The sequence below is a fragment of the Mustela nigripes genome, chromosome 9 (genome assembly GCF_022355385.1).
Source record: "Mustela nigripes isolate SB6536 chromosome 9, MUSNIG.SB6536, whole genome shotgun sequence".
Classification (NCBI taxonomy): Eukaryota; Metazoa; Chordata; class Mammalia; order Carnivora; family Mustelidae; genus Mustela; species Mustela nigripes.
This window is the reverse complement of record NC_081565.1, coordinates 2862574-2888749: the sequence shown is the minus strand read 5'-3', so window position 1 is coordinate 2888749 and position 26176 is coordinate 2862574. Positions and strand designations below refer to the sequence as shown.

The 26176-nt window shown below is 65.1% G+C and overlaps 1 protein-coding gene across 6 annotated transcripts in view; it reads right to left on the bottom strand.

Annotated features, from left to right (window-relative positions):
• The window catches only part of VAV2 (vav guanine nucleotide exchange factor 2), a 146221-nt gene that overhangs the window by 53013 nt on the left and 67032 nt on the right, over nt 1–26176 (bottom strand). For 5 of the 6 annotated variants that reach the window (XM_059410390.1, XM_059410386.1, XM_059410388.1 and 2 more), the window contains 2 exons: nt 12709–12767; nt 1636–1704 (listed from right to left, as the gene is read on the bottom strand). In XM_059410390.1, the coding sequence (XP_059266373.1) occupies nt 1636–1704; nt 12709–12767 (128 nt within the window). Of the gene's footprint in view, nt 1–1635; nt 1705–2394; nt 2460–12708; nt 12768–26176 lie in introns of those variants that run through there. The other variant, XM_059410389.1, reaches the window with a different exon arrangement.

The window sequence follows — 26176 nt, the reverse complement described above, 5'->3', positions numbered from 1 at the left end:
CGCCCCCTGCCTGGACTCTCCGTGGGAGCGGAGTCAGTCCCGCGTCTCCGGGGGTCTGCTTCCGGGGGTCGGTCCCGTGGCTAACAGGCACCCCAGGGCCACCCCGGGACTCGGGGCCCAGGAACACGACACCGCCAGAGTGGGGCAGGGGTCCCCACATGGCCGTGGAGGGGAGACTCCCTGGCCAGTTGGAGGACGGATTTCGCACCTGGTCTGGGCTGCCCAAGGCCAGCGTGACCCTGTCCTTCCAATGGGCCTCCGAGCTCCGTTTCCCCACCTTTTACAAGGTGGGGGGAGCAGCCTCTCATTCAGGCCCGCTCCCCAAGGGGCCCCTTTCTCGACAGCCATGTCCCTCTGTGATTCCTGGGGCTGGTTATGGCAAACAGGCAGGGGTGCTTCAGGACTCGGACACAACTCAAGAGGACCCCGGCCCCCACGTGTCTCCCTCAGGGCACTCTCCGGACGTCACACCTGCACGGGTGCCCTGAGGAGCCCCACACGTCACAGCGAGGTCATCTCAGGGCCCTGGGGCCAGCCCGGAGTCAGGAAGGTGGACCAGAGGCAGCCGCTTCCACCGGATGGCAAGGTGCCTGATTCACAGACTCCCCAGAGATTGGGCCACCAGCTCAGTGCTGACATGTTGGGTTTTGGAAAACTCAGACCATTGACATAGACGGGATCCTGCCCAACACCCCGGAGGCAGCCCCAGCCGGAGGGCAGGCATTAAGCACAGAGAACACTCCGGGCTGACGAGCTGGACGCCAGCTCTTCCTGGGTCTCGCTCCAGGCTGTGCTGCAGGATGAGGGGGACAAGCACGGTAAGTCCTCCGGAAGGCCACGTCTGCTATCAAACGGGAACGGCGGGTCTGGTTGGCAGGAAGCTGGGAAGGGCAGGAGCCAGCCGGGTCAGGAGCCCCCGGGTACCGCTCCACACCCGGACAGGCCCATCACTTCACGAGCCTTCTCGCCCGCAGAAAATGGGGGTGTCCCCGCCTCCTCCACCACAGCCCCTCCTCCCGGAAGCTGCCTGGGGCCTTTCTCTGAGCCGCAGGACTCCACCCCCGGCCACAGTGGACCCCGCAGAGCCAGACGACCTCTTCAAGAGCCATGGCCCCAGGCTTCTCCTCGGTTCCTGGGGGCTCCGGGACCGTGAGGCAGAACAGCCGGGAGGGTGGCTGGGCATGAGCTGCGGAGCACGGCACACGGCGACATGAGTGTGGGGTCCTGGAGCCGGGGGATGCCCCCATGGCCTCAGGCGGCTGGGTCTCAGCTCCTCGCCCACCCCTGCTGGGCCAAGAGACACCCCTGAACCCACAAACTGCCTCTGCTTGTAGCCTGAGCTCCAGAGGTCTCTGCTTCTGGAAATACGAGCTCTCCCCACCCCCAGCAGACGCTGGGGAACCTTCCAGAACACGGAGGGAGGCGTGAAGTGAAGAAGCACGCGTCCGCTCATGGAGCCGGGGGCATCTGTGCCACCACCAGCCGCGTGGAAGGCCCCCGGCAGGACAGCAGGACGGCTCTGCCCGGAGGGGACCGCGACGCCCCCGTCCCCGCCCCCGTCCCCGCCCCCGTCCCCGCCCCCGTCCCCGTCCCCGCCCCCGTCCCCGTCCCCACTCCGTCCCGCGGGTTCCTTACTCCGCCAGCTCCTCCAGGCTGCGGTACACGTCATCGTCGTTCTCCGCCGTCTCCTCCGAGGGGAAGGGCCTGTGGAGACAGGAGAGGGCGGTGAGCAGGTCTGCACGCCCCGGTCGGGCACCCAGCTTGAGCGCACCGCGGCTTTGCTGGCCCCTGACGGAACCGGGCTGGGGACAGCAGGAAGTTTTCGCGCTGGGACTCTCCTGCCTCTGCACGTCGTGGGGGTTCCTGGAACAGGGACGTGGGCTCCCAGGACACCCCATGGTTCGCACGGGCCGGGGGGGCTGCTAGCTCCACGCACCACAGGACAGGACACAGGAGGGCACCCTGGCAGGGACCACGGAACTCCAGGCGACCACCCTCCACCCCCGAGGGCAGCGGCCGAGTGCGCGGTGCGGGAGGCCGCCCACGTGCCGAGCCCACGCCAGGGCTTCTGAGAAGGCTGGCGCTCCCCACCGTCCTCCCACCAGCCCACTGGGGCCGTCTCGGGTCGGAGCACATCCTGAAAAGCGCTGGGACGTTCACTCAGCGGCTGCCTTCCCAAAGGACCTGTCTCCCCTCTGGAAAGGGAGCCATGGGGGGAAGGGGCCCCAGACGGAGCCTGGCCAGTCCAGCAGTGTCCACTGGATGCCCGCACGGATGTTCCCTAGCTCCTGGGTCGTCCCCACAGGTAAGCCATCCCCTGAGGCCACACCAGGGCCCCCAGCCCCTGTCACAGTCCCCTCCCGCAGCCTCGTGCCCCAGGAGCGGTCGCTTCACCTCCCGGCCTCTCTCCCAGGCCACCTCCTCTCCGGCCTAGGAACCGACATCCAACCCCTCCTCCCGACAAGGGTGACGGTGACCTCGGCACTTTGGAGCCCTAAGGCTGACGTCACACGTGGTGAACTCCTGCAGAGGGACAAGCACAGCAGAGGGACTTCCTGGGGGTGGGGGGGGGGGGAGGGCGGGGGCCGGGGGGGGGGGGCGGGGGGGGGCAGCTCAGAATCCAGCGGAACCGAGTCCGCTCCTCGTAGCCTAACACCCTCGTTCAGGGCCACGAGCCCCTCGAGATAGAGCCGCAAACCCCGTGCGCGTCCGCCACGGCCCACGACAGACGACCACGAGGGGGGCCCGAGCAGGAGAGGGAGGGGCCGCCCCCCAGATGAGACAGGAACACAGAGGGTGGGGGTGGCCTTGCCCCTGCGCCTGCCCCCGTCTCGTGCCCCCGTCCCCCTGCCCCACGTCCCCAAGACCCAGCCTCCGTCAAGATTCCGCTCACTCCCACCTCATGGAGGAAGAAGACCCGACCAGGCTCTCAGCCTGGGTCCACGTCCGCCCAGTGCGGAGCCTGGCACTGAAGGCAGGGACAGACGGAGGGACAGACGGACAAAGGGGTGGAGGACGGATGGCTGTCCGGGAGGAGGTGCACGGGACAGCGGTTGATCTGTGGGTCAACGGACACATGAAGGAGATGGGGGGTGGACGGAAGAGCGGCCAGGAGGTCAGGGGGCGGACGGATGTCACAGTCGCAAGGCGTCATCCACAGACGGCCTGAATCAGGTATGGGAAAGCACCTTCAGGAGGGGCGCCGAGAACCCAGCGGAGGTATTCGAGTGTCCCCTGCGTTGTGACTTTACAACTCTGACCCTGGTTTGCACAAGGGCACCGCACGGGGCTCCGTCCGCTCTGTCTTGAGGCCGAGGGCTCGCACTGCGGCAAGTGCGGGCTCCGTCCTCCGGCCCCAGGAGCTCCAGCGAGCCCCTCAGCTTCGGGGCCTCAGTCTCCTCCTCTGTGAAAGGGCGACAACAGTCCCCACTCCTGCTGGACCTTCCCCAGTCCTGCTGGACACTGAGCATCCCGGCTTCACGGAGCAGTAGAGTCTACAGGACCAGCCCACGCACCGCCGTGTGCACCACCTGCCACGGCGGCCGCTCGTGCCCACAGGAGGCCGCCCGCCAGCCTGGCTCCGGAAGCAGCGGGTCTGGAGCAGCAGGAGCAGGTCACACACGCTCGCTGCTGGGAGGCGCCAGGACACGGGCTGTCCATCACCGCCACAGAACCCGGTCCATCCGGACCAGTCCCAAGGAGGAAGAGGACAGGTGACAGCCACAGTGAGAAGGGCAGCGTGGGGACGTGGAGTGACGTGTGGCAGAAACGGTCGCTTGGCTACTAGAAGCCCTCTGCCCGTGGTGAGAGGCACCGCCTCGGGCTTCTGGTGCACTGGCCCTGCACGTCCCCGGACATGCCCAAAGCACCAGGAAACCTTTTGCAAAAGCGCCACGGTGACTCTTGCCCTGTTTCTGACTCATCTGCCTGGCACGGAGCCATCCCCACCGCTGGGAGCCGAGCTCCAGGCTGCAGACGGCACAGCTGACCTCGGGCCGCAGCCTGTTAACGACAGTCCCCGCCCCAGGCCGCACCCACAACGTCACCACTGCACCAGGACACCACGCAGCTCCGTGTGCAAGCAGAATGACCTCACCGCCCTTCTGCACACGGGTGCGTCCTGCCGCACGTCCTTCCTGCTCTGTCTCTGAAACGAGCTGACACTGTCGCACGGCTGCCCTGATCCACTTCTCTGGTGACGTCTGCTGAGGAGGCAGTTACTGCTTCGTCTCCACGCATAGCCATTGTCACTCCCCCGAGGGTGGGGCAGGAGTCGCCAGGTCTCTGGACCCAGGATGGGTGGACGCGTTCACTGCCCCCGACAACGAATGCTCTGGGGACAGGGCACCCATGGAGGAGGAGCCACAGTCCCTGCAGGGCCTCCCTCCCATCCCTGCTGACCGGCGGGGGTCTCTGAACCCCAAGACCCCCACTGCCGGCGGGTCTCCATGGCAGCAGCTGCAGGAAGACAGGTCTTGGGCTCGTGGGGACGCTGACCGGCGTCTGGGAAGGGCGGCATCACAGCCCCACACACCAGGCATGCTGGAGGGGACCCCCCCCCATCTGGCCCCTGTCCCGGAGCCCGCTGCCCAGCCACACAGCCCATGCTAAGGTCCTGGGGCCGCCGATGACCAAGTACCACGAACCAAGTGGCTTAAACCGGCAGAAATTCACGCTCTCAGTGCAAGAGGCCAGAAGTCCTAACCAAAGTACGGGCAGGGCCACGCAAGGCTCTAGGGAGGTGGCCTCCTGCCCGTCCCGGCTCCTGGGACCCCAGCAGTGTCCCTGGGCTGTGGCCACGTGCCTCCAGCTCACTTCCGTGGCCCCACTGCCCCCCCCCCCCAGCCTGGGTCGCTCCTCCCTGTGTCGTCTTACATTAAGGCCCTGGGAGCCCCATTCACAGGTCCGGGGTGTATGTTCCTAAAGCCACGGTCAGCCCACACCCGCTCGCCCCGGGCTCACCTTCGAAGGCATCCTCAGGCCCCTCCGGAGAACCACCTCGCAGGGCTGCTCCGGTCCTGGGCCCTCACTGAGGGCTCTGACCATCAGAAACTGGGGGCCTCCCTTCAGAGGCTGGGAGGCAGGTGCGGGGCTGAGGCACCTGCTGAAGGTCGTACCAGCAGCCCAGACTCGAGCGCCGCTGGCCGGCCCCTCACCCTGTGCCGCTGGGGCTCGGGTCGCGTTCCCCACTCACCCCGCCCTGCCCCGGTCCTGCTACGACGCACTCAGCCATCTGTGACCCGGGTCCTGTGTCCATCTCCCCACCTACAGGCAGAAGCCCTCTGGGCCTCAGTTTCCCCACACGTAGGAGAAGGGACGAAGGGCTGAGCAAAGGGTCTGAAGTCCAGCCCAGGGCCCTCGTGAGTCTGCAAGGGTCACGGCGAACGCGGCAGGTCCAGCTCCCCCTTGTCTCCCGTCTCACCGCCTGGCGCAGGCAGGTCCCCGCCCAGGAGGCCGCTCATGCTCCCGGGGCTTTTGTCAGGCAGCGATTCCCCCATCTGGGCCCCAGGGACATCTGCCAGCGAGGACAGGCCTGTGTGGGCACCGGTGACAGCTCCCTGTCATGATTCTGAATTCCAGCACCTGAGCGGCCCCAGGAAGGCCCGGGGGGGCTGGGGAGATGCTCGTGAGCCACAGATTGGAGCAGATGCTTGCGCTTGGATGCCCGCTGTCCCCTGACATCTCCGAGCACCTCCAACAGAACGGCGACCCCGGGGCTCCCTGAGGCGTGGGCACCACGGAGCTCGCCCACAGGCAGAGCCCACACGTCCTCCATCAATCGGGAAGCAGGAAACGCACGCACTTCAGCCCACTCAGCCCTCCAGGTGGGCTCCGGCAGACCCCGCTGGCAGGAGAGGAAACCGGGGCACGGAGAGACGCCCCCTCCCCTACCGTGCGTCGGGGCCTGTGCTGAGAACTTCACGGAGCTTCTCTGAGGCTTCTCAGCAGCCGGGGAGGGAGCTGCAGCTGTGACCCTCCTTCTCCAAAGAGGCCACAGACGCTCTTTGGAAAGAAACTGACCTGGCGTCCCACCACCACGCAGGTCGGCGAGGTCACACCTCCGTCCGCCCCTCCCCAGCGTGGAACCCAGCTGGGTGCCTGGGCTGCACCGGGGAGCAGACGGGGCCTCCCGTTCCCACTGCCAGACCTTGACCGGGCCAGAGGCCGTGAGCTTCCCCGCGCCACACGGAGACCGACCACCCCACACCGGTGTGAAACAGGCCGAGGGGGCACGGATGGAGGACAGGAGGGTGGACGGAAAGACGGAGAAGCGGACGGACGGACAGATGGACAGATGTGTGGACAGACAGGTGGGCGGCAGGTAGGGGCAGGACAGACACACGGACAGATAGAAACACAAGCAGGAAGATGACGGGCGCAGGGACGGGGGGACCGAAGGGAAAGGGAAGCAGAGACAGGCGGGCGGGCGGGCGGGCGAGAACAGGAGGTGAGCGTGGAGATGACGGACCGACGGACAGACAGGGGGACAGACGGGTGGGTGGAGAGCGGACCGGCTGCACCGACAGGGGCTGGAGGGCGGGAAGGGGAGCCCGCTGGAGTCGGGGGGGGGGACACGGAGGCCGTGCGAGCAGCCAGGTGAGCGTCCTCTGTGCGCAGGTGCAGGCGCGCCCACCTGACCCCCGACACGTGGGGGCGGAGCAGGGACAGGCAGCCACACTCGGTCTTTTTAAAGGCCCTGCCCGGCTGTGGAGGCTCCAGCCAGCCGTTGGAGGCCCTCCTGCCGGGCAGCCCCCTGCTCCCTCTGACCCACTCCAGCACGACTCAGCTCCCCGCTGCCCCGTTAACGCATTTTCAACCAATACGGGTCTCTCCAGCTCCGGGGGCAGAGACGAGCGCGGGCGAGCGTTCCTCAGGAGGGGGGCTCAGCGGCGGGGAAGGATGAGAGCCCCCCCCCTCGGCATCTGTGTGCAGACAGACGGACTCGCTGGACGTCAGCTGGACACCTGTGCCGGGCGCTCCCCCTGCCAGGCCCCGTTCACAGACAGCGGCTGCAGCTCACCTGCAGGTGACACTCAGGTGTCCCGGGGAAGGACAGTGTAGGCCCTGGACAACGGGAAAGGTTCAGAGCCTTGGGCCCCCACTCGGGAGCTCTGTCTTGGTGGTTAGCGTGGACAGGACACGGCCATGGTGCCCCCCAGGTCAGTGTGTGGTTCTCCCCTCCTCCCGGGAGTAGGTCACGGTTACAAGTAGGGGCGGGAGCCTGAATGGAGCCACAGGACGTCCCTTCCCAGGAGGCGCGTGCCAGAAGCGGGAGGAGCAGGGGTCCTGCTGTCAGATGAATGGAGAAGGCCCCCGCGGTGCTGGTGCCACCTGTCCCCTGCCCTGGGGACCCCTCCTGCTTGGATGCAAGGTCTGTGTCCACACACCTGCCAGGCCAGGGTCGGAAAGGACCAGCCAAGCAGAGCCACACCGACATGAGAGCCCCTCACTCCGGGCCGGGCCCACACAACACAGGCCCCTTCACTCCGCCTAGCAGCCCCCCCTGCCCCCTAGCAACAGCCCCGTCACCAGCCCAGCAGCCACCGGCTCTCAGACCTTTAAACCAGAAGGTCCCTCCCTTCCCCCTGCGCTCGCCCTCTCCCCCAACACTTCCCAGGCAGGATGGCCACACCCCACCTCCGGCACAAGGAGGGCCATCCCTTCTAGAACCTTCACAGGAGCCCCCGGGGGAGGGTCTGGAACACTGTGGGCACCCACTGTGCCGGCGGGCATGAGGTCGGCGTTCAGATTCAGCCGCTGGCACACGGGCGTACAAGCAGTCAGGGTGCGGAAGCGGGCGTGCGAGGAAAGTGATGCAGCGACCACGCCAGCCACGGCCACGCGCACCAGCAGACACGGCTAGCTCTGCCCACGCCTGGAGGCCCAAGCAGGGGCCGCGGCAGACGTGGGGAGAGCAAACAGCCGAGGCGGAGGGAGTGAGGGGACAGCCAGGCCGGGCTCTGCGCTTGACACGGCCATCACCCGAGCCGACACCTGACCGGGCAGCCATCCGCTGGACGGAGCCGCCCCGTGCGGCCGGGACACGCTGGGAATGGCCAGACACAACCGTGACACCCAACGGCCCACGGGTGGCCTCGTCCGAGCCCCTCCCAGAAGGAATCTCAAGTCTCCCAGGGACACTGGCAGCCCACAAGGCCGACCCCATCGTCATCAGGGAAGGAAGAGGGACATGGGCTCTTCCGACGACACGTGGCCAGTCACCAGGTGGGACGATTAAAACCATCTTGCTGGCAGAATGAGCTAAAAAGCACACGAAAACAGCCACTTTCCGCCCAAACCACTCACACACAGTCCAGTCCCCTGTATGAACCCGGGGGCACCCGATGGGAAAGGGACGTGGGCAGGAGCTGGAAGCTGGGAGAGCCGCGGCTGGCGTCGCAGACACAGGACGCCTCGAGGAGCCGCCGGGGCTTCAGGGAAGGACGGGACCTTGACTTGGGGACGGTCCCGTGAGGCTCGAGGGGAATCGCGCTCCCTCCCCAGAAACACAGGGAGCAGCGGATCCCCCGCTCCCACAAGACCCCGTCAGGCAGCAAGGGTGACCTCCTGCCAAGGCGGCTTTGCCTCTGGCTTCACCCACAAGAGCATCTGGGCCGAGGCTCACTCCCTGTCCCCCGGCGCCCAGAAGACCCAGGAGCGGGACAAGACGGGGGATGTTTCTCTTCAGCTCCAGACGCTTTCCTGGGCTCAGATTTGGATCGGGTGCGTCTGACGTCCTGAACGTTCACTTCAAACTGAATGACATTCCCTCTGCTGGGGGGGGGTCCCGTCGCTCCCACCCCTGCCCCCACCCCCCCCCTACCCTGCAGCCTGCCCGCAGCCCCACCCACCTCAAATGGGGCTGGGGTCTCTCAGACTGGAGGAAAAGACCACGCCTGAGGACCCCCAGCACCCCAACAGCAGAGTTTTGGGGCAACAACCGCAAGCAGGAGGCAGCAGGCTGGGGCGCCCCCGCGGCCAGTCACAGCAGCCACTGCCCGGCTCTGAGCCGCCCTCTAGGAGACAGTCACCCAGGCGTGGCGAGTGTCCCCACCTCCGTGCAGCCGTCATCCGTGCCGTGGACACCAGGATGGGACCCAGCCTCCGGCGCCCGGGCGCGTCCAGAACACTGGGCTCTGCGGGCTTGTGTGGGTAGAAAATTATCCAAATGTCAGAAGGCAGCCCAAAGGCCTGAGCTCAGGTTTGCAAACAGACGCGAAGGTTCACCACAGCGTGATTCCCCATCGCCAAAGGGTGCAAGCGGCCCAGCGTCCACCCGACGGGTGGAAACCCACACAGCGGGTCTCTATCCCGCGCCACAGCCCGGAAGAATCCGGAAAGCACGTCACCGCGGGAAGGAAGCAGGTCGCGAGAGGCCGTGCGGCGGGCGATGACGGTTACACAAAATGACGCCATCGGGCCCATCCACAAAGCTGAGTGCCCGACCCCGGAGGAGGCACAGGGGAGTGGCATCAGTGCTTATGAGGGACGCGGTTTCCTTCCGGGTGTGAGAATGTTCTGGAACCAGACAGATCATGGGCACACGGCACGGAGAAGGTGCTAAATGCCACGGAACCGTACGCGCTAAGAGGGTTACTGTTATGTCACGTGAGGTTTTTCTTCACGTGGTAAAAAGGACAGCGGCCCAGGATGGGGGAGCCGCGACCTGGCAAAGACCCGGTGTCCCCCTGCCCCCGCCACACCAGGACCCTTGTGAAGCCGCCCGCGTCCACCGTCACCGCGGCCCCGCACCACACGGCTTGCTGTCCGGCGGCTTTGGAGGTCAGCAGTCTGGAACGGGGCCTCACGGGCTCAAGTCGAGGTGTCAGCGGGGAGGGGGGGCGATCCTTTCTGGAAGCTCCGGGGAGAATCCGCTCCCACCTTCGCCGGCTCTGAGACGCGGCGTTCCTCGGCTGTGGTCCCGTCCCCACGACCAGCACCAGGCCTCCCAGCTCTGCTCTGAGCCTCCCGCCTCCTGCTTCTACTGACGGCGACACCTGCAACGACTTAGGTACCCCTGCAGGATCCCCTTCCCTGTCCCTCCAGCTCCAGGAGCCAGGAGGGGGCTGTAGCTTTGGGGGCCCCTCCCTGCCCACCACCCCGGCCCGCCGTGGGCATCCGCAGAGCGTCAGGGGCTCACAGCGACCTTACGCAGCAGGGGAACCTTCCCGGCCTACAGAAGACGGGACACAGGCCCCAAGAGCATTCCTGCCCGAGGCCACCGGGTGAGCGGCGCCTGACAGAGGAACCTTCCTGGGCTGAGGGCTCCTGGGCCTCCCCTGCCCCCGGGAGAGGCCCGCCCGTGGCCCCCTCCCCTGCCGCTGCCGTTCAGCGTTGCGATGACCCCGGATGGGACGTCCCCCCCCTCGGGAGGGCCAGCTCTGGCTGTGACAAGGACCCACAGTCCCCCCCACACACGGGGCTGGAGGACATCCAGGCAGGGAACCACCCCCGCCCTGGACCCAACCTCACGTCTGACCCTCCAGCCGGCACCGGGGGGGCTTGGATTAAGTCCCCTGTTCATCGGCCTCTGAGAAGTATAATTAGGGCTTTTGTGGAAAATCAGCTCATTAGGCAAAGCACAAAGGCTGTAAAAATGATCATTTGACTCAAGGAGCACGCTGGGCTCCCGTCCAGCCAGGAAAGAAACCAGGAAGACTCTCTTCGGGGCCACAGGCCTGGCTGGTGGGTTCTCAAGAGAGGAAAGGGTTTGGCCGCACGGAAACCTCTGGTAAGGAAGGTGGCGAAGAAAAGCTCTTGCACGAGGAGCTACCTAGTGTCCTCAAGGCCGGTGGTTTCCAGAACGCCCCGCTGGCTGGGGAGCTCGCCGCGTGTCGGGGGGCCGGGGGGCCGCCCCACGGTGCTGCCCTCCCCTGAGCTCACGGCGCGGAAGCTCCTGTCCCCGGGGCGGGGGCTTTGAAGGGAAAGGAGCCCAGGAGAGCTGTGGACCAGGGCTTGGGTGAAGAAGCGGAAGTGCAGGGGAGGCGCGGGGCTGCCCCACACAGGGAGCCCGCCTGGGGCTGCAGCCCCCTCCCTCCTCCCCTCGCTGCCTCCTCCTCCCCACCCCCTGCACTGAAGGATGACGTCGGCCTGGGACTGTGGGGTCTGGAGCCACAGCAGGCCCGCACGTCCAGGGCAAAGCTGGGGGTGGGGGAGGCGGTCATCGGCCCCAAGAACGCGCAGACACCCGGGTCCCCGGGCCAGGCCCCGTTCCGGGGACGTGGATACGGAGCAGAGATGACGCTCCGGCCTCCCAGGAAGGGGCAAAGAACGCACTAGCTTCTGTTGCACGAGCTTCACCCCTGCCCACGCGGACGCGCGGACACCCGGACACGCGGACACGCGGACAGGCGAGGCTGCGCTGAGCCGGCAGGAGGTACACCCGGCAGAAAGCCGGCGGGCACATGGACCGCGGGTCGTTTCGGGAGGAAACCCGAACTGCGCATGGTCTCGGCTCCGGGAGTAACGCACGGTTCCCAGTGAACGTTTCCAGCCGTCCCTACCACAGACCTCACGAAAGCTTGGCGGGGCCCGGGAGGGGGCAGACGGGGGCCCCGGGGTGCCAGTGATGTCCCCGGGTTAAGCCGCCTGGTGGGTGCGGGACTTGACCCTGGAAACATCCTCCTGTGCGTGTTCAGCACACAGTCTAGCGACGGTTTCAGACGGCCTCTCCTGCCTCCGAGGCTAGAATCCGCGAACAGACGTCCCCAGTTCAAAGCAATCTCTAAGTCCTCGGAGAAGGCAACAGACTTCCCGGATGGGGGTTTGGGGGGGCCGGTCCCTCACCCTCGTGCCTGTCCCAGTGACTCTCTGGACCTGGGCAAACAGCCCGCCCAGGGGGCAGCTCGGCTGACCTGGCTGCGCCCAGCACCACAGTCCTGGGACCCCCAGCCCCAGGCATGCGGTGTCCCCCCACAGACAACACCAGGGGGTGACCCCCTGCCATCACAGAGACCCTCGCGATGTGGCCCGCAGCGGGGCGTCACCCGCCGGCTCCACCCTAGGGCCGGGCTATTTCTGTTCTCCGGACCCTGCTGGCTCACATGCCCCGGGGACATCGAGGAAGGGCAGGTCCTCTGCTGTGCCCCCCCAGTCTGGAACGTGGTCCCCACTTAGATGTCTCCCGGACCCTGTTCCTGCGGGTCGGAACGGGCAGTCACCTGCTCCCACGAGGGCTTGCCGTGCCCTGTCCCTGCTGCCTACGGCCTGGCCCGGTGTCGGAGACCGGACGGACCGCAGGGGTCGCGGTATCCTGAGGCTGAGCTCGCAGACCAAGGGGCCTGGGCGTGAGGGCGGCAAGTCCTGCCGAGGGACGCGCGGCCCCCGGACGGGCCGGGCCCGCTGCTCGGCCACCACGCCGCAGCCTTCGGGGTGTGGTGCGTGGGGAGGACACTTAGGTAAGCAACGATCTGTGAAACCATTAATTCGCTGACCTAACGACCAAGATCGAAAGAGATCCTGCGGCCGTCAGTGGACACACGTGCAGGATCTCCCCAGCGGGAACCGGAGGAGCCGCCGCCCCTTCCTCCCCGCCCCTCCCGGCCGCGGCCAACAGGCAATGCGACACCACATTGAAAATTCATGAGAAAGACACCGGGCAGAGGACCTCGGCGGCGGACGCGAACCACGGGGGCCGGCCCAGGAGGCCCGGGGGTGGCAGGGATAGGGATGACAAGGGGGCGTCACTTGGCCGCGCGGCGAGCTCACCTGATTCCTTTGTTCTGAGCCACATGGTGCAGGGAGAGTCTGGACACGGCAGAGATGACCTGGGGAGACCAGAAAGACGCTCTGTAAGACGCACAAGAAACCAGACAGTCATCCCTACACGGAAGGCGGGCGTGTGTGTTCCCAGCTGCCCCCCAAGCAATTTCCCTTCGTAAACACACACACTCGGCGGAGCCCCTGCGGGCGGGGGCTGGGCAGCTCTCTGGCCTGTGTCGTCCGCGCGCTGAGGGTGGCTGGGCTTCCCCCTCCCCGCTCCCCGCACCAGCCGTGAGCCGCTCGCTGGGCCCCGTCCTCACCCACACCAGAGTCGGCCTGGCCGTAGCACCGACACGCTGACCAAGGGCTCACCCCACGCCCCTGCTCTGGAAGCCGCCAGATGCTCACAGCAGGTGCTGACCCGGCTCACAGAGGCCACACAGAGGCCCAGAGAAGTGCCGTGCCCCAGGCTCCCCAGCAGGGTCGACACAAACATCCAAGTGGTGCTCCTTCCTCGTGAGCCCCTCCTCTCCGTATGACCACGGACACCAGTGCCCAGCTCCCTCCGAGGGTCCGGCGAAGGCAAACCAAGAGCTCCAGGTGCATGAGAGGACCCGAGCAGCATCTCCAGACCGACGGGCCCGCCCGGCGAAAGTTCTGACGTGCTGGGCAATGAGCGGCAGCAACTCCTTCTCCGGCTGCCCCGACCCTCCCCTGTCCTGTCCTGCGACCCAGGGCCCACCTGTCTCCCGGCCTGAAGGGCCCCAAGACAGAGACTCCACGGGTCCTTGCGACAACAGGCAGCAGGCAGGGAAGAGATTCCTCGGGCAATTACGGGTAAACCGAGGCAGGGAACGGGAGGCCGCGGCCCCAGAGCACAAAGTCATAAAGCAGAACCCACACGAAGCCGCTGGTGGTTCGCTGCAGGATTTCCGGGGCCCCCGCCGCACCAGACGCCCCACCCCGAGGAAGGAGGAGCAAGGCTGGACCTGGAGACCTCCCCGAGTCAGGGTGCACGAGCCCGTCTGTGTGTGTGCAGGGGTGCGTGTGTAAGAGTGCATGCAGGAGTGTGTGCACCGCACGCTGCGGGTGTAGCCTGTGTGTGTCTGGGGACCAGGAACGTGAACACGGCCCATGAGGACCACCGTGAGTCCACAGACACCCGCTGCCGGCGGCCGGCTACCGCGGGACCCCAGCTCACGGGCCTCCGAACCCTCACACGCTACAAGGCCGGGCCAGCCTGGCACGTTCGGGACACTGGGAAACTGAGGCAAGGCCTCTGGCCTAAAGCTCGCCACTGAGATGCGTTCCGCAGGCTCCCTTCTAGGCTGCTCTCCCTCTAGCCGCAATTATTTTAGAGGGAGGGGAAGACCCAAGCCACGGTGAAGGCCCTCTCTTGGCCAGCGACAGGCCCACCTCGGCCAAGGCGTCCAGTGCTGTGGTCGGTCCTCCGGTACCTGGTCACACGCTGGGGGCCGGGGCCTGGCAGTCAGGAGTCCACGGAACGGTGGGGTCCCTCTGCGGCTTCCCAGACGGGACTCTGGGGGCTCGCAGCGCAGATGGCCCGGCCAAGGCCCCGAGCTCACATGCGACCCAGGGCCTGTCCCAAGCAGCAAGCAAGCTGGCCCTGCTCCTTCTCTTGGCGGTCGCGAGCTCTCCGCGTTTAGGGTGAACGGCCATTCGAGCGCCGTTGCTGTGACATAAGTGAGCATCGTCGGGCCTGGAGGCTTTGGGCACACACGCCTCGCCCTCCCGCGTCCCCGCAGCCGATGGCCTTCACCATCTGCCCGATCGTCCCCGGCCGGCCAGACACAGGCCAGGCTCCTGCCGGCGGAGCCCCCGGCCACCCCAGCCATCGGTCAGCACGGGTGCGGGGACGAAGCCTGTTCCTGCCCTGGAACACGGTGCTTCCTACACAGGCGAGCCCCAGGCTGAGGGGAGATGCCGCAGAGGAGCGTCCCGAAGCCAGGGCACGGGTCCCGGTGTGTCCACGCACTGCGCTGTGGTCCACGCGCATGGATGCGCACGGCAGTCTCGGCCCCACGCGCGCACTCTGCTCCGGGTTCCCATCCAGCCAGAGGCAGCTCCTTATGTGGGGTTCCACGCGGCCCTCTGTCGGAGGGGACTGTCTCTGGGTGCATCCAGGCCAAGGTCCCTGGCTGGCATGTGTGCAGGAAGGGGAGTGCTCCGGCAGGACCCCCCCCATTGGAACCCTGCTGTGGTGACCGAAGGCAGGGGCAGCTGGGAGCAGGTGTGGGGGCCCCTGTCGTGGGGTCAGACGTGGGGTGGCAGCCGTCCCACGTGGGAAGACGGTATAGGGCGCACCTCCCTGCAGGGGAAGCAAGGCCCTGTGTGGCTCCCACGGCACCCCTGGCCAGGCGGCCCCATCCCGGGACGGAGGGGCCGGGCCATGACCAAACACCTCCCAGCCCACAGCCCCTCCAGCTCTTCTGAGAGCATAAATGTCAAACGATGACATTTTACCAACTTTTATCTGCGCTTCCCGCCTGCACCCCAGTTACCGAACGGAATGAAAACGCATGTAGTGTCTCCCTCGTCCCCACGTACTCCAGGCTCCAGCCTTTGGGCTCAGCGATCCACCAACCACGTCGCCGGAACGTGCGCACGGGGCAGGGCAGGGGGTGACGGCAGAAAGACGTGTCCACGGAGTGCCAGTCCCACGCGGAGGAGCCCCACGCACCCCCAGTGACGGCGCAAGGAGCGGAGGTGACAGCCAGGAGGTGCAGGGTGTGCACGCCGGTGGGCATCTCTGCTCTGTCCCCACCCAGCGCGGCCTGCTCTGACCCCGCGCTCTCCACCGGGTCTGCATCAGGGCGCACAGACTCCGCAACACCAGCAGCCGATCGGCTTCCCCGCGCTCGCTGGCGGAGTTTCAGAACGCAGCCCCCCAGGTCCACCCCCCGGAAGGCTCTGGAGAGGAAGACAGCGGGCCTGGAATCTGCTCATCTGGAAGGCCCCGCGGGGCCCAGTTGTAGAGCCTGGGTCAGAAATGCAACAGCACAGACTCGGTCAAGGTGTTTCAAGGGGCAAGGACGGTGCCCCGGAGGTCAGCCTCGCGCCGGTCTGCAAAGCACGGAGTCGCTGAGGGGGACGTGTGTGGAACGGACAGACAAGCCGGGTGGGCAGCAGGGACTTCTGGGGAAAGGACGCGTGGTCTGGACCCCAGGACGCTAACGGGGGACCCAGGACAGAGCAGGACCAGTGCAGACCGAGCCGAGCCAAGAGTTCAGATTGGGGCTCCCAGGACCTCTGCCACGGGGGGCCCAGTGTCTCCCCTCATGAGGCTCATCGTGCTGGACCCCGCAGGTCCCCGAGCCAGGGCAGCACTCCATACTAAGCCTGAAGCTTCAGCTTCTCGTCCTGCCCAGGCATGGAGAGGTGGGTGGGCAGCCCACAGGACATGTCCCCGAGGGGCCACCAGCAAATCCTTCCAGGAAGGGCAGAGGGAACCACCCGCTCTCCCGGCCAGAAGGAGAAAGCCGCTGCTGCTCTAGGGGCATGAAGAGACGCTCAGCTTCTGCGTTGGGATGCGCGGCACATTTTAGTTCCAGAGCTGTTCCCGCAGCAACTTGCGGGCGCCAACCAAGCCGGCAGCAGCCTGACCGCCCGCCACCAGCGTCCAGGAACAGAGAGGCAAGCGCACCCACACGAGGGCACCTGAGCCGCCCGCTGAACTGATGGTGTAGGAGGAGATCCGCTCACATAAAATACACTCATGATCCCTTAAGTGAAAGAAACAGGTTACGAAACGTGTACAATCGATAGAGTCTAGTTTTTAAAATTCTATACTGCCGGGGTACTGGGGTGGTTCAGGCGGTGAAGTGTCTGCCTTCAGCTCAGGTCATGATCCCGGGGTCCCGAGATCGAGCCCCGCATCTGGGCTCCCTGTTCTATAGAAGAGTCTGCTTCCCCCTCTTCTGCGCCCCCGCCCACCCTCTGGCTCGTGTTCTCTCTCGCTTGCACACTCTCTCTCTCAAATAAATTTTTAAAATTTAAGATTATAAACTGCTTAAAAGGGCCAGGCAGAAATGAAGAAAATGTAGGCAGTGACTAGGTGTCTTTGTGCAGTCTGCCTCCTGCTCTCCCTTGGCTGTTATAGGACAATTTCCTACAACGTAGGGTAGGAACAAATGTTATTTTTGAAAAACAAAGTCTGCGGGTGGCCATCCCCACTGCCGCCCCCAGGGGCAGACCCTCCCTCCACCCTCCTGTCACTAAAATATGCTATTCAAGCCAGAAGGCTCGGACTCTGGGCCCTGTGGTGGGAACACAGGATAGGTGTACTCCGGCACACACTGGCCATAAGACACCGCCCTCCCACGCCCACCCAGAGCGCACAGCGGCGAGCCCTCATTCAGGCCGCAGCCAGCACGACGCCAGTCAGGTCCCTCACGCTTGTGGAACCGAGGGGCGCTCGACACAGGACCCAGGACCTCCTAGAGATGTATCAGCACGTGAAGCTGCATCTTTGAACTTTAGGTTCCAAGTACCTGCCCCATGGACATCACCTGGAAAATGCAGATGCGGCTGGATAGCTGGACGGACGGACGGATGGAGGCATGAACGGATGAACAGACAGAAGCAAAGGAGAATGGATAGTCGACGGACGGACGGATGGGAGAGAGGACAGACGGACGAACGGACGGATGGACAGATGGGAGGGGGCTGGATGTATGAAAGATGGATGGGCGGGGGATGAGAAGATGGACAGTGGACGGGTGGACGGAGGTGCCGGTGGACGGACGGGTGCACGGGTGCGTGTGGGTGAGCAGGTGCGTGTGCGGGTACCTGGACGGGTGGGGGGGAGGAACAGATGGGCAGGCAGGTGGACAGGGAGACGGACAGACGTGGGAAGGAGAGGCGGATGACAGGTGCACGGGGGGACGGCGTGAGAGGACGTGGTGGGCGAGCAGACAGACGGCAGAGGGACACGCAGAATCCGCAGCAAAGGTTCCAAAGAGAACCTGCCTCCGGGAGCACCAGGCGGCTCGGCCCGTTAAGTACCGACCCTCGACTGCGGCTCAGGTCAGGGTCCCAGGGTCATGAGATGGGGCCCCGTACCCAGCACGGAGTCTGCGTGACAGTCTCTCTCTCCCTTCCTCTCCCTCTGCCCCTCTCCTCCCCCACAAATAAATATATTTTTAGAAAAGAGAGAGAAAGAACCTGCCTCCCAACCCCCACCTCTCAACCGTCAGGACATGAGCCGGCGTTTGGGCGCTGACCATTGGGTGCTCAGTCGAACACGACAGACGCTGCTCCTGTGCGCTACGCCCCCCACCGACTCCCACTGTCAGATGCAGACTGGGACTGGGTTAGAATGAGGACCTTGTCCCGGTCGCCCAGCCATCAGCGGCCAACTGAGGAACTACACCCAGATCTGCACCACCCAGACCTGCGTTTCTACCTCGGGCCCCACCCCCAGGGGCCCACATCGGCACAGAACCACACACCCCTTCCAGGCCTGGCTGGACCACAGCTTCCAGCCTCTCCTGCAGCATCTGAGGCCCACCCCGTGGATGGGCACGGACATCAAGTGGGTCACTTGAAACCACCCACTCCTGGGTAACCCCGAAACACCCATGTTAGAGGTGGTGAAGCCACCATCAGCCGGGGCCCCTGAAGGTCTTCCAGGGGCAGAGGCGTACACGCACACACACGCACGGACACGCACACGCGCACACGTGCCCTCTGCCCACCTAAAGGTTCGCCGTCTCCCAGGTGAGCCAACACCGCACCGCACCTCTCCCCTGCAACTCACAACACGAACCAAGGTTCTGTGCATGTGGTTTGCTTTAAAGCCTTTACTATCCTGAACATGAACGACCGATGCCCTCCAGGAGATGAGCTCGTTATGTGCAAACGGTATTTCCTCCACGTGAACCATCAGTACCCCTCAGGACGAAGGCTTCCCTGCGAACGCGCCATGAAAAAGGCGGGTTGGAGGCGCTGACAAATGTCTCTGCGAAGAAACAAGGACACACGGGCAGTACGGACGGCTCGCGCGGGGACCACAGTAAAGGGACCGTGTTCGTCCTAGCATGCAGCTGGCACAGACCCCGGGAAGGCCCACGGTCCCCGATGGAGAGGCACGGGCAGGAATGATCCAGAACAACAAAGAGGGACACGAGCCGGCCTTTAAGAGGGGCTGCTTGGTGCTGGCGATGAGGTTCGCAGTCGCAGGCCGGCGCCGGGGCCCCTCCGACCCCGCCGGCTCGCAGACGCTGTGGGGATCGAGGGCTCCCGGCCCCCCCCTCTCGCAGCCACTAGGAGTCAATGAGCAGGAGTCGCACGCTCCGGGCTCAGGCCACAGACCCTCCTTATCAGCCACCAGCACACGTCTGGAAACACAAACACACACGCACTCACGCGTGCGCACGGCTCCGTGGGGCCACATGGCAAGATTATGAACCTCATTTAAACACGTTGCCCAGGAAACCCCCCTATCTGCCTGGGAGATCTACAGCGAACACGGCCGCACGCTTCGAAGCAAATCATCATCAACTGCTCTCCGCGGCTCAGCCCCGCACTGCCCTTCTGTCTTCTCCTTTCTTCACGTCGAGCAAGGTCAGAAAAGCCTCTGCGCGGCGCCTCCAGAACGAGCGGCCGCCGAGGTGGGATTCATCACGCCAGGCGAGCCATCACTGCCCCGTGTTCGAGGCCCGCCCCGGGGAGGCGCCACGGATCAGAAGCGAGTGGGAAACACGGCCACTTGTCAGCCGCCGCGCTCTGCGCCAGGCGGTGGCAGCACACGGGCACCTGGCAGGTGGGACTCCTCTTCGGGGGCTTGGGGGAGGGCAGGACGGCCAAGGGTCCAGAAGAAAACCGCCACGCGCAGGGGCAGGCAACGCGCGGCAGCTTGGGCGGGGTCGGGGGGGCAGGGCACGGAAGGAGGGTTGGAGCGCAAAACTGATGTCGGAGGAAAGAAAAGATATATATATATATATATTTAAGATTTTATTTATTTATTTATTTATTTATCATTTGACAGACAGAGATCACAAGCCGAGCAGAGAGCCCGATGTGGGGCTCGACCCCAGGACCCTGAGATCATGACCCGAGCCGAAGGCAGAGGCTCCACCCACTGAGCCCCCAGGCGCCCAGTATATATATATATATCCTGGAAAGAAGAGCCTTCAGACTCTTGGGCACTGGCCCTTTCCTTTCCTGAGCTTGAACCCAGGCTTCCAGGTGATCTGAAATGAAGCCCAATTCTAGCTGCACGTCCTCAGTCTCAGCGCGGGCAGATCAAGACCTCACAAGCACGCGGGGCAGGCCCTCCTGAGGCTCAGGGACCGGCAACCTGCATCCTCACGCCTTGTACTCTGCAGGTGCCAAAGGACGTAATACATACGGGGTGGGGGGGGGGGGGGGGGGATGGCTCTGAACTGAACTCACCTTTTACATGCCCCCTTGTGCCCGGCACGATCCTGCAGTCACGAGTAAACCACAGAGAGCCGCAAACCAGGGCAAAATGGCAGGGATGAGGGGTCAAGCACTAAGACGGCCACTGACTATTTGAGCCACTTTTCTCTAGGCCTCAGTTTCCCGATCTGTGGACTAAGGGAACCACACCACGTGCTGCCCCCATCCCTTGCTGGGCTCACTGCAGGCATCACGCATCGATCACAGTGCAGGCATCACTAATCAATCACAGTGCAGGCATCACTCACTCATCGATCACAGGAGCCCTGTGAAGCCACAGAAAGCCTCTGAAACGCTCTCTGTGCTCCGAGCCAGCGCTGCCTGTCGGAGAGATCTGGCAGGCAAGGAGAGACCTGAGTCCACCCCAAGAAATACCTAGACCCGGCCGTCTCAAGAGTCCCTCTGGGCGCTACCTACTGTCCCTGATCGGAAACATCAGGTCCAAGGCTCCGTGGTCACTGGGCGCGGAGAGGCATGAACCTCAGCTGTTCCGGACCAGGAAGGTCTGCAGGAATCCGTCGGGGAAACTTAAAGTCCTCAGTGGAAGAAACTTAACGACCACCTGGCCCAGATTCTCACTTGATGGGTGGGAAAGCTAAACCCAGCGAGGAAGTTGTCCGCAGTCTAGGAGGGCTGCCCAGGGACTCCAGGCAGAGCCTGCCTGGAGACGGAGCTGCCCCCCGGCACTCAGGGCTTTGCTCTCGCTGGCAGACCTCCGTTAACCGCGGCGGTGTGGAGCCCTCTCCCAGGTGCATTTCATTTCAGTCCCTCAAACCCCCACGAGACACTCCTGCTGTTCCTCCCCTTTTAAGCACGAGAACTAAGGCCTGGGGACTCCCAGCAGACTAGCAGGGACCCGAGACAGATTCGGCTCCTGCCTCCGGCTCTGGGGCCCCAGCTCTCTCTGCCCCCACCCTGGCCCAGATGGGGCAGCTCTGGACGGAGGTCGGCAGCGGCGGGCAGGGTCAGTTGAGGCCAGCAAGCCCGCGCAGCGACAACGGGAGCTCTGGGGAGCCGGCGGGGTGGGCTGGCGGCGGGCCACTCACCGGCTGTGAATGCACACCCCCCCGTGCCCCGGCACGCCCTGCGGCTGGGGGAGAGCAGAGACCCGCCCCCCCCACCGCCAGACAGGTAAAAGGGGTGAAGGCATGTCATAGAGAAACTACAAGCAGCAACACGTCTCCCCTCAGATCCTGGCGAAGCCACGAAACCAGAACCCCGTCTGCTGCGCAGTGGCATGAACCACTGCCCAAGGTGCAAGAATCCCCACGGCCCGGCCGCCCTGCCCCAGATCTCAGATGCCAACAGCATTCCAGACACCACAGGGCAGAGCAGGAAGGAGCCCTGGTCCCACGTGGAAACCTCACCCTGTCTGCAAGGCTCTGGCTCCAAGTTTCCCTTCCCTCTTCTCTGCAGCAGAGTCGGCGAACCAAGGGTCCCAAAGCAAGCATCTACGCAGCCCGCTCCTCGAGAGGGCCCCCTGCCCCGTCAGCCCAGGCCAGCCTCTGCCTGTTAGCACCGACCATGTCCCACCCGGGCACACGTGCCCACGATGGCATGGGGTCAGGACCGCCATCCCCACTTCCCAGAGGAAACCAAAGCCCAGACAGGCAGGGGACCTCACGGGTCACGACACAACCAGAGGCAGCCCCAGGACTGAAGCTGGCGCTGGACTCGGCCCTGTCTAAGCACGGTCTGCAGTCCCACGAGGAGGGAAAGCCCTCCCGCCTTACGTTCAAGAGTTGCCAGAAACGAGGAATGGACTCTGGTTTTCCCTCACTGTCCTGAGTGCCTAGAACCAGTCCTGGGGACACCCGGAGCTGGGAAGTGGCCGTCGTCCCCCATGTGCGATCCCAAGGGACGCCAAGCTGCAGCCCACAAAGGCTGGGATCCGCACACCCTGGGCACTCGCAGTGTTTGCCGCCCACCTGCCAATCCCGAGTCTCGGCCCAGGAGCAGAGCTCGGGGCACAACACCCACCCGAACCCCCTTGAACGAGCTGACGCTAGCGTAAGCCTGAGTCCTGACCGCGGGCCTGGCACTGGGTCCAGAAGGAACCCTCTCACTAACTCACTCAATCCTCCACCACCCAAGGAAGTCTGTGTCCCCGCGCCCCTTGTCAAAGGAGAGAACAGAGGATCGAAGCGATCGCAGTGGCAGAGACAGTCAAGACCCTGGATGGCCTGATTTGCACTCACGGCTCTTAAAAAGGAAGCCCCCAGAAGAACAGCCTGGCCTGCTGCGGGAGCCTCATCCTGGAACCCCTCCCGTAACGTTTCCGGCTCGGCCACTTGACTCGGGGGCCTCACCCTCGGTCCAGCCCAGCTTACTGACCGGGGGGACGCGACAGCGGCCGTTAGCTGGAGCGCAGCGGCGCCTTTCAGAGCTCCCTCGCTGTCTCCCTGATTAATGACCACTTTAACGGGCAGCGGAACAAAAACCGTGTGTCTTACACCAAGGCTATAATTTCTCAGCGTGCACACTGACGTCTAAAGCGGTGACTTAGTGACCGGTCATTAAGAGCAAGTACGCAGTGCGCGGAGCAAGGAGACTCTCCCGCAAGAGAGACTCTCCCGCCGGCTCGCTCTCGCCAGCCCCTCGCTCTGGGGCCGGAGCGCCCGGGCAGCCCCCCGCAAGTACCTTCTCCCCAGCTGACTGCAAGGGAGGGCTCCTGGGTGTCTGGACATCCCCAGCAGAGCCCCAGGTGGGGGGCACCTCCACTGGCCTCCAAAGGAGGGGGAGCAGGCTCAGGCTGAATCAGGGCCAGGGTCAGCACAGCCACAGCCCACCACCTGCATGAGGAACCCCTCAGGCAGCCACCGCGTGACAGGACAAGCCACAAATCCGAGCATTTTCAGTCGTGAAAAGCCTGTGGGTGAGCATTTCTGGAAAGACGGGACACGGCTGAGGATCAGAGTCTTCTAGAGCCTGACAGTCGTGGGGCGCCACCGTCCCCAGCCACGGAAGGGAAGGGGAGGGCAGCTCGGTCTGTGCCCTCCCCTGTGAAGCCCCACGCGGTGAGGAGACCCCACGAATCCACGCCCCGTGGCCTCACCACCTTGTTGTCATTCTGGCCCCTCCTGGGGCCCTCCTGGAGCCGCCGCATCTCCGTGGCTGCCACAGACAGCGCTCAACCTCTGCTGCGGACTGGACGTCTGCACCCTCCCGACTCCTGTGTTCGAGCCCTCACCCCGGTGCGAGGGAATCAGGAGGTGGGCGTTGGGGGATCAGGACATGGGGTGGGGCCCTGAGGGCAAGATCAGACCTGCTTTGGAAGAGACACAGAGGGATGGTCTCTCTCCGTCCATGAGTTCGCAGCGAGAAGGCCGCCACTCACAAACCAGGGAGAGGGCCTCACGGACCCCAACCCTCCGGGCACCCGGTTGGACGTCCAAGCTCCAGACACGTGAGAAATCACGTCTGCTGTTGCCGCGTCTGGTCCGCGGGACGTTTGTTACGCAGCAGCCGCTGCTGACAGACACAACCTCACAGAGGCAGCCCCTGCCCCCCTGCCCACCATCAGCCCCGCTAGGACCCCCGGGAAGCCACACCTCAGGAGACTCCCGCTGCCTGGAGCAGGAGCCCCTGCCTGGGCCAAGGCCCCGGAGGTGGGGGCCGGTGGGAGGCGGACCTAAGCTGGCAGCTGGCCGCTGGGTGTGGGGCCCTCTCCTTCCTCCCTTTGCCTGGTGGGAATTCAGCCTCCGACGCCTGCAGGAGGGAGCGGGATGGGGGGGGTCTCCCCCAACCGAGGAGTCGGCTGCATGCCCGCCCCATCTCAGGGCAGCCTTCCAGAGGGTGCGGAGCCCAGTCTGACATCACCAAACCTGGCTCTGCGTCCCGCTGCAGACAGCCCCCTGGCCCTGGGCCCTGCCCTGTACCGTGGCGATGAGCGCCCCCAGCAAGGGGGTCTCACCTCCCCACCTGTGAGCTCAGTAATGCTGGGTGAGCAGCTAGGTCCCAAGTACTGGGGACGAGAGGCCAGAGGTGGCTCAGCATAAATGAGAGCAGCCGTCCCACAACATGGCCTGGGGGTGCCAGAGTGACACTCGGGGACCCTGGGACACCCCCCCCACAGCAGAGGGCAGTCAGTGACCGAGGCAGGGCTCCCACGGAGGTGACAGTCACGGTCCAGACAGACAGACAGGTCGGCTCTGCCCACGAACACGAGTAAGGTGGCACAGCACATCGCGGCCACCGGAACAATCATTCAGCTTTTCCTGGAGGCCCCTGCGCCCCGGGTCCAAGCCGCACCTCCACATCCGGTCCGTGCTGGGCCTGGCCGCACAGTAACGCCCGTCCCCGAGAACATCTCGCTCGGCAGCATCCCTGTGCCCCTCCCCTCCACTCACTGCGGATCCTTCCCCGAGTCGCAGGGCGGGACAGCCCCAAGCCTGCTAACGCCCGGACGCTGGCACACGACGCTCCTCCGGCAGACGGACCCTTTGTCGCCGGCTCAGTTCACGCTGCCCTCGTGATCAGAAACGAGTCCTGGTGACGGGTAATGCCCCTCGGCGCACAGCCAATGGCCGACAGGACCCGGAGACGTCCCGCGGGGAGACGGCGTGCCCCGCCCAGGGGCGCAGCGCAGGCGGAGGCTAACGGGCGTGAGCGACAGGAAGGGGGAGAGGGAGCACAGCATCAGCTCGGGGGAGCACAGAGCCGGCTGTGGACCAGCTGCAGGAGCTCAGGCACCTACAAATTCACAGGAACGTACTGGAACAATGAGGTGACACCAGCGACCCACACAGCGGACGCCTGCCACCCCCAGACAAGGCGGGCAGGCTGGCGGGCAGGAGGCGAGCTGGGCCTCCGTCGGAGCGGTCCACCAGGGCCGGGGCTGCAGCTGGGGAGTGAGCACCCCGTCGCCTGGAGGTATGTAATACACGGGTGCTAGCATCGTACAGGTGACCAGACGAGACGACTTCCCAGGTCGTGCTCCTGCGAAGGTCGAGGGCACCCAAACCCGCACCGGAGGCCCGCGGACCACCGACAGCGGGGTCTAAACCGATTCTGGCGGTTGCTGTGGACGAGGTCAGAGAGAAGTCAAAACGAACGCCGTCACCAGTGACCGCACACGCACGCACACGCGCACGCACGGGACAGCGCCAGCAGGGGAGCTCAGAGAGCACAAGGCCGCATAAGCAGGTCACACGTCCCCTCCGTGCACCTGCCCTACGCTCCCTCGGTCGGCAGCACCCTCCCCTGCCCCCTGCCTGGCCCCAGCTTCCTGCAAGGTGCCCTCGAAGCTCACTAATCAGGTCCCTTCTGCCCTCCCTGGAGCCCCCGACCGCCCCTGCCGCATGCCCCAACCCCCTCCTGCACTCCAGCCTGACTCGCGCAGCCACCACCCTGCAGGGTGCAGTGGGAACCCAGGCCTGGACAGATGCTGGCCACATCTGTCTCGCCCCCAGCTGCTTACCTGGGCGGGGGTGCGGGGGGGTTACTGACAACTCACCGAGCTGACGCGTACAACAAACATGATGCTTCAATAGAAGTTTATGTTAAAAAAAAAAAAAATCCTCTAGTTTCAAGTCTAGAGACTCTGCAGACGTTGAATCGTCTTTATGACTTGGATAAACGCAGCTCCGGGCCTCCGATGAACGGATGGCCAGGGAATGGCCAGGGAGGGGACGGAACTGCCCACGGGCTGGGCGGCCGGGTCACTCAGGGCCGCCCGGGGGGGCCTGCCAGCAGGGGCGCCTCACCTCCCCGTCCCAGTGCAGCCGAAGGAGCATGAGGGCGACCGCACGGGGCAGGACGTGGACCGCAGCACGTCCCCACACTTGCAGGGACCCCTTCTTCCAGAAGGGGCCTCGTCCACCTCAGGCTCACCAACTGCCCGAGGTGCCCAGGGTGACGGGCAGAGGCTGGGAAGCCACAGCCATTCACACGCACCACGGAAATCTCTTCTGAACCTGGGAGCCTGTCCAGCTGGGGGCGGCCCATGGCGGTGGAAGGCATGTCGGCCCAGCTGGTCCAGCAGCCGCGGGAGTATCCGCACCGCCTAACCCCTGCTTCTCCCTGCTTCTCC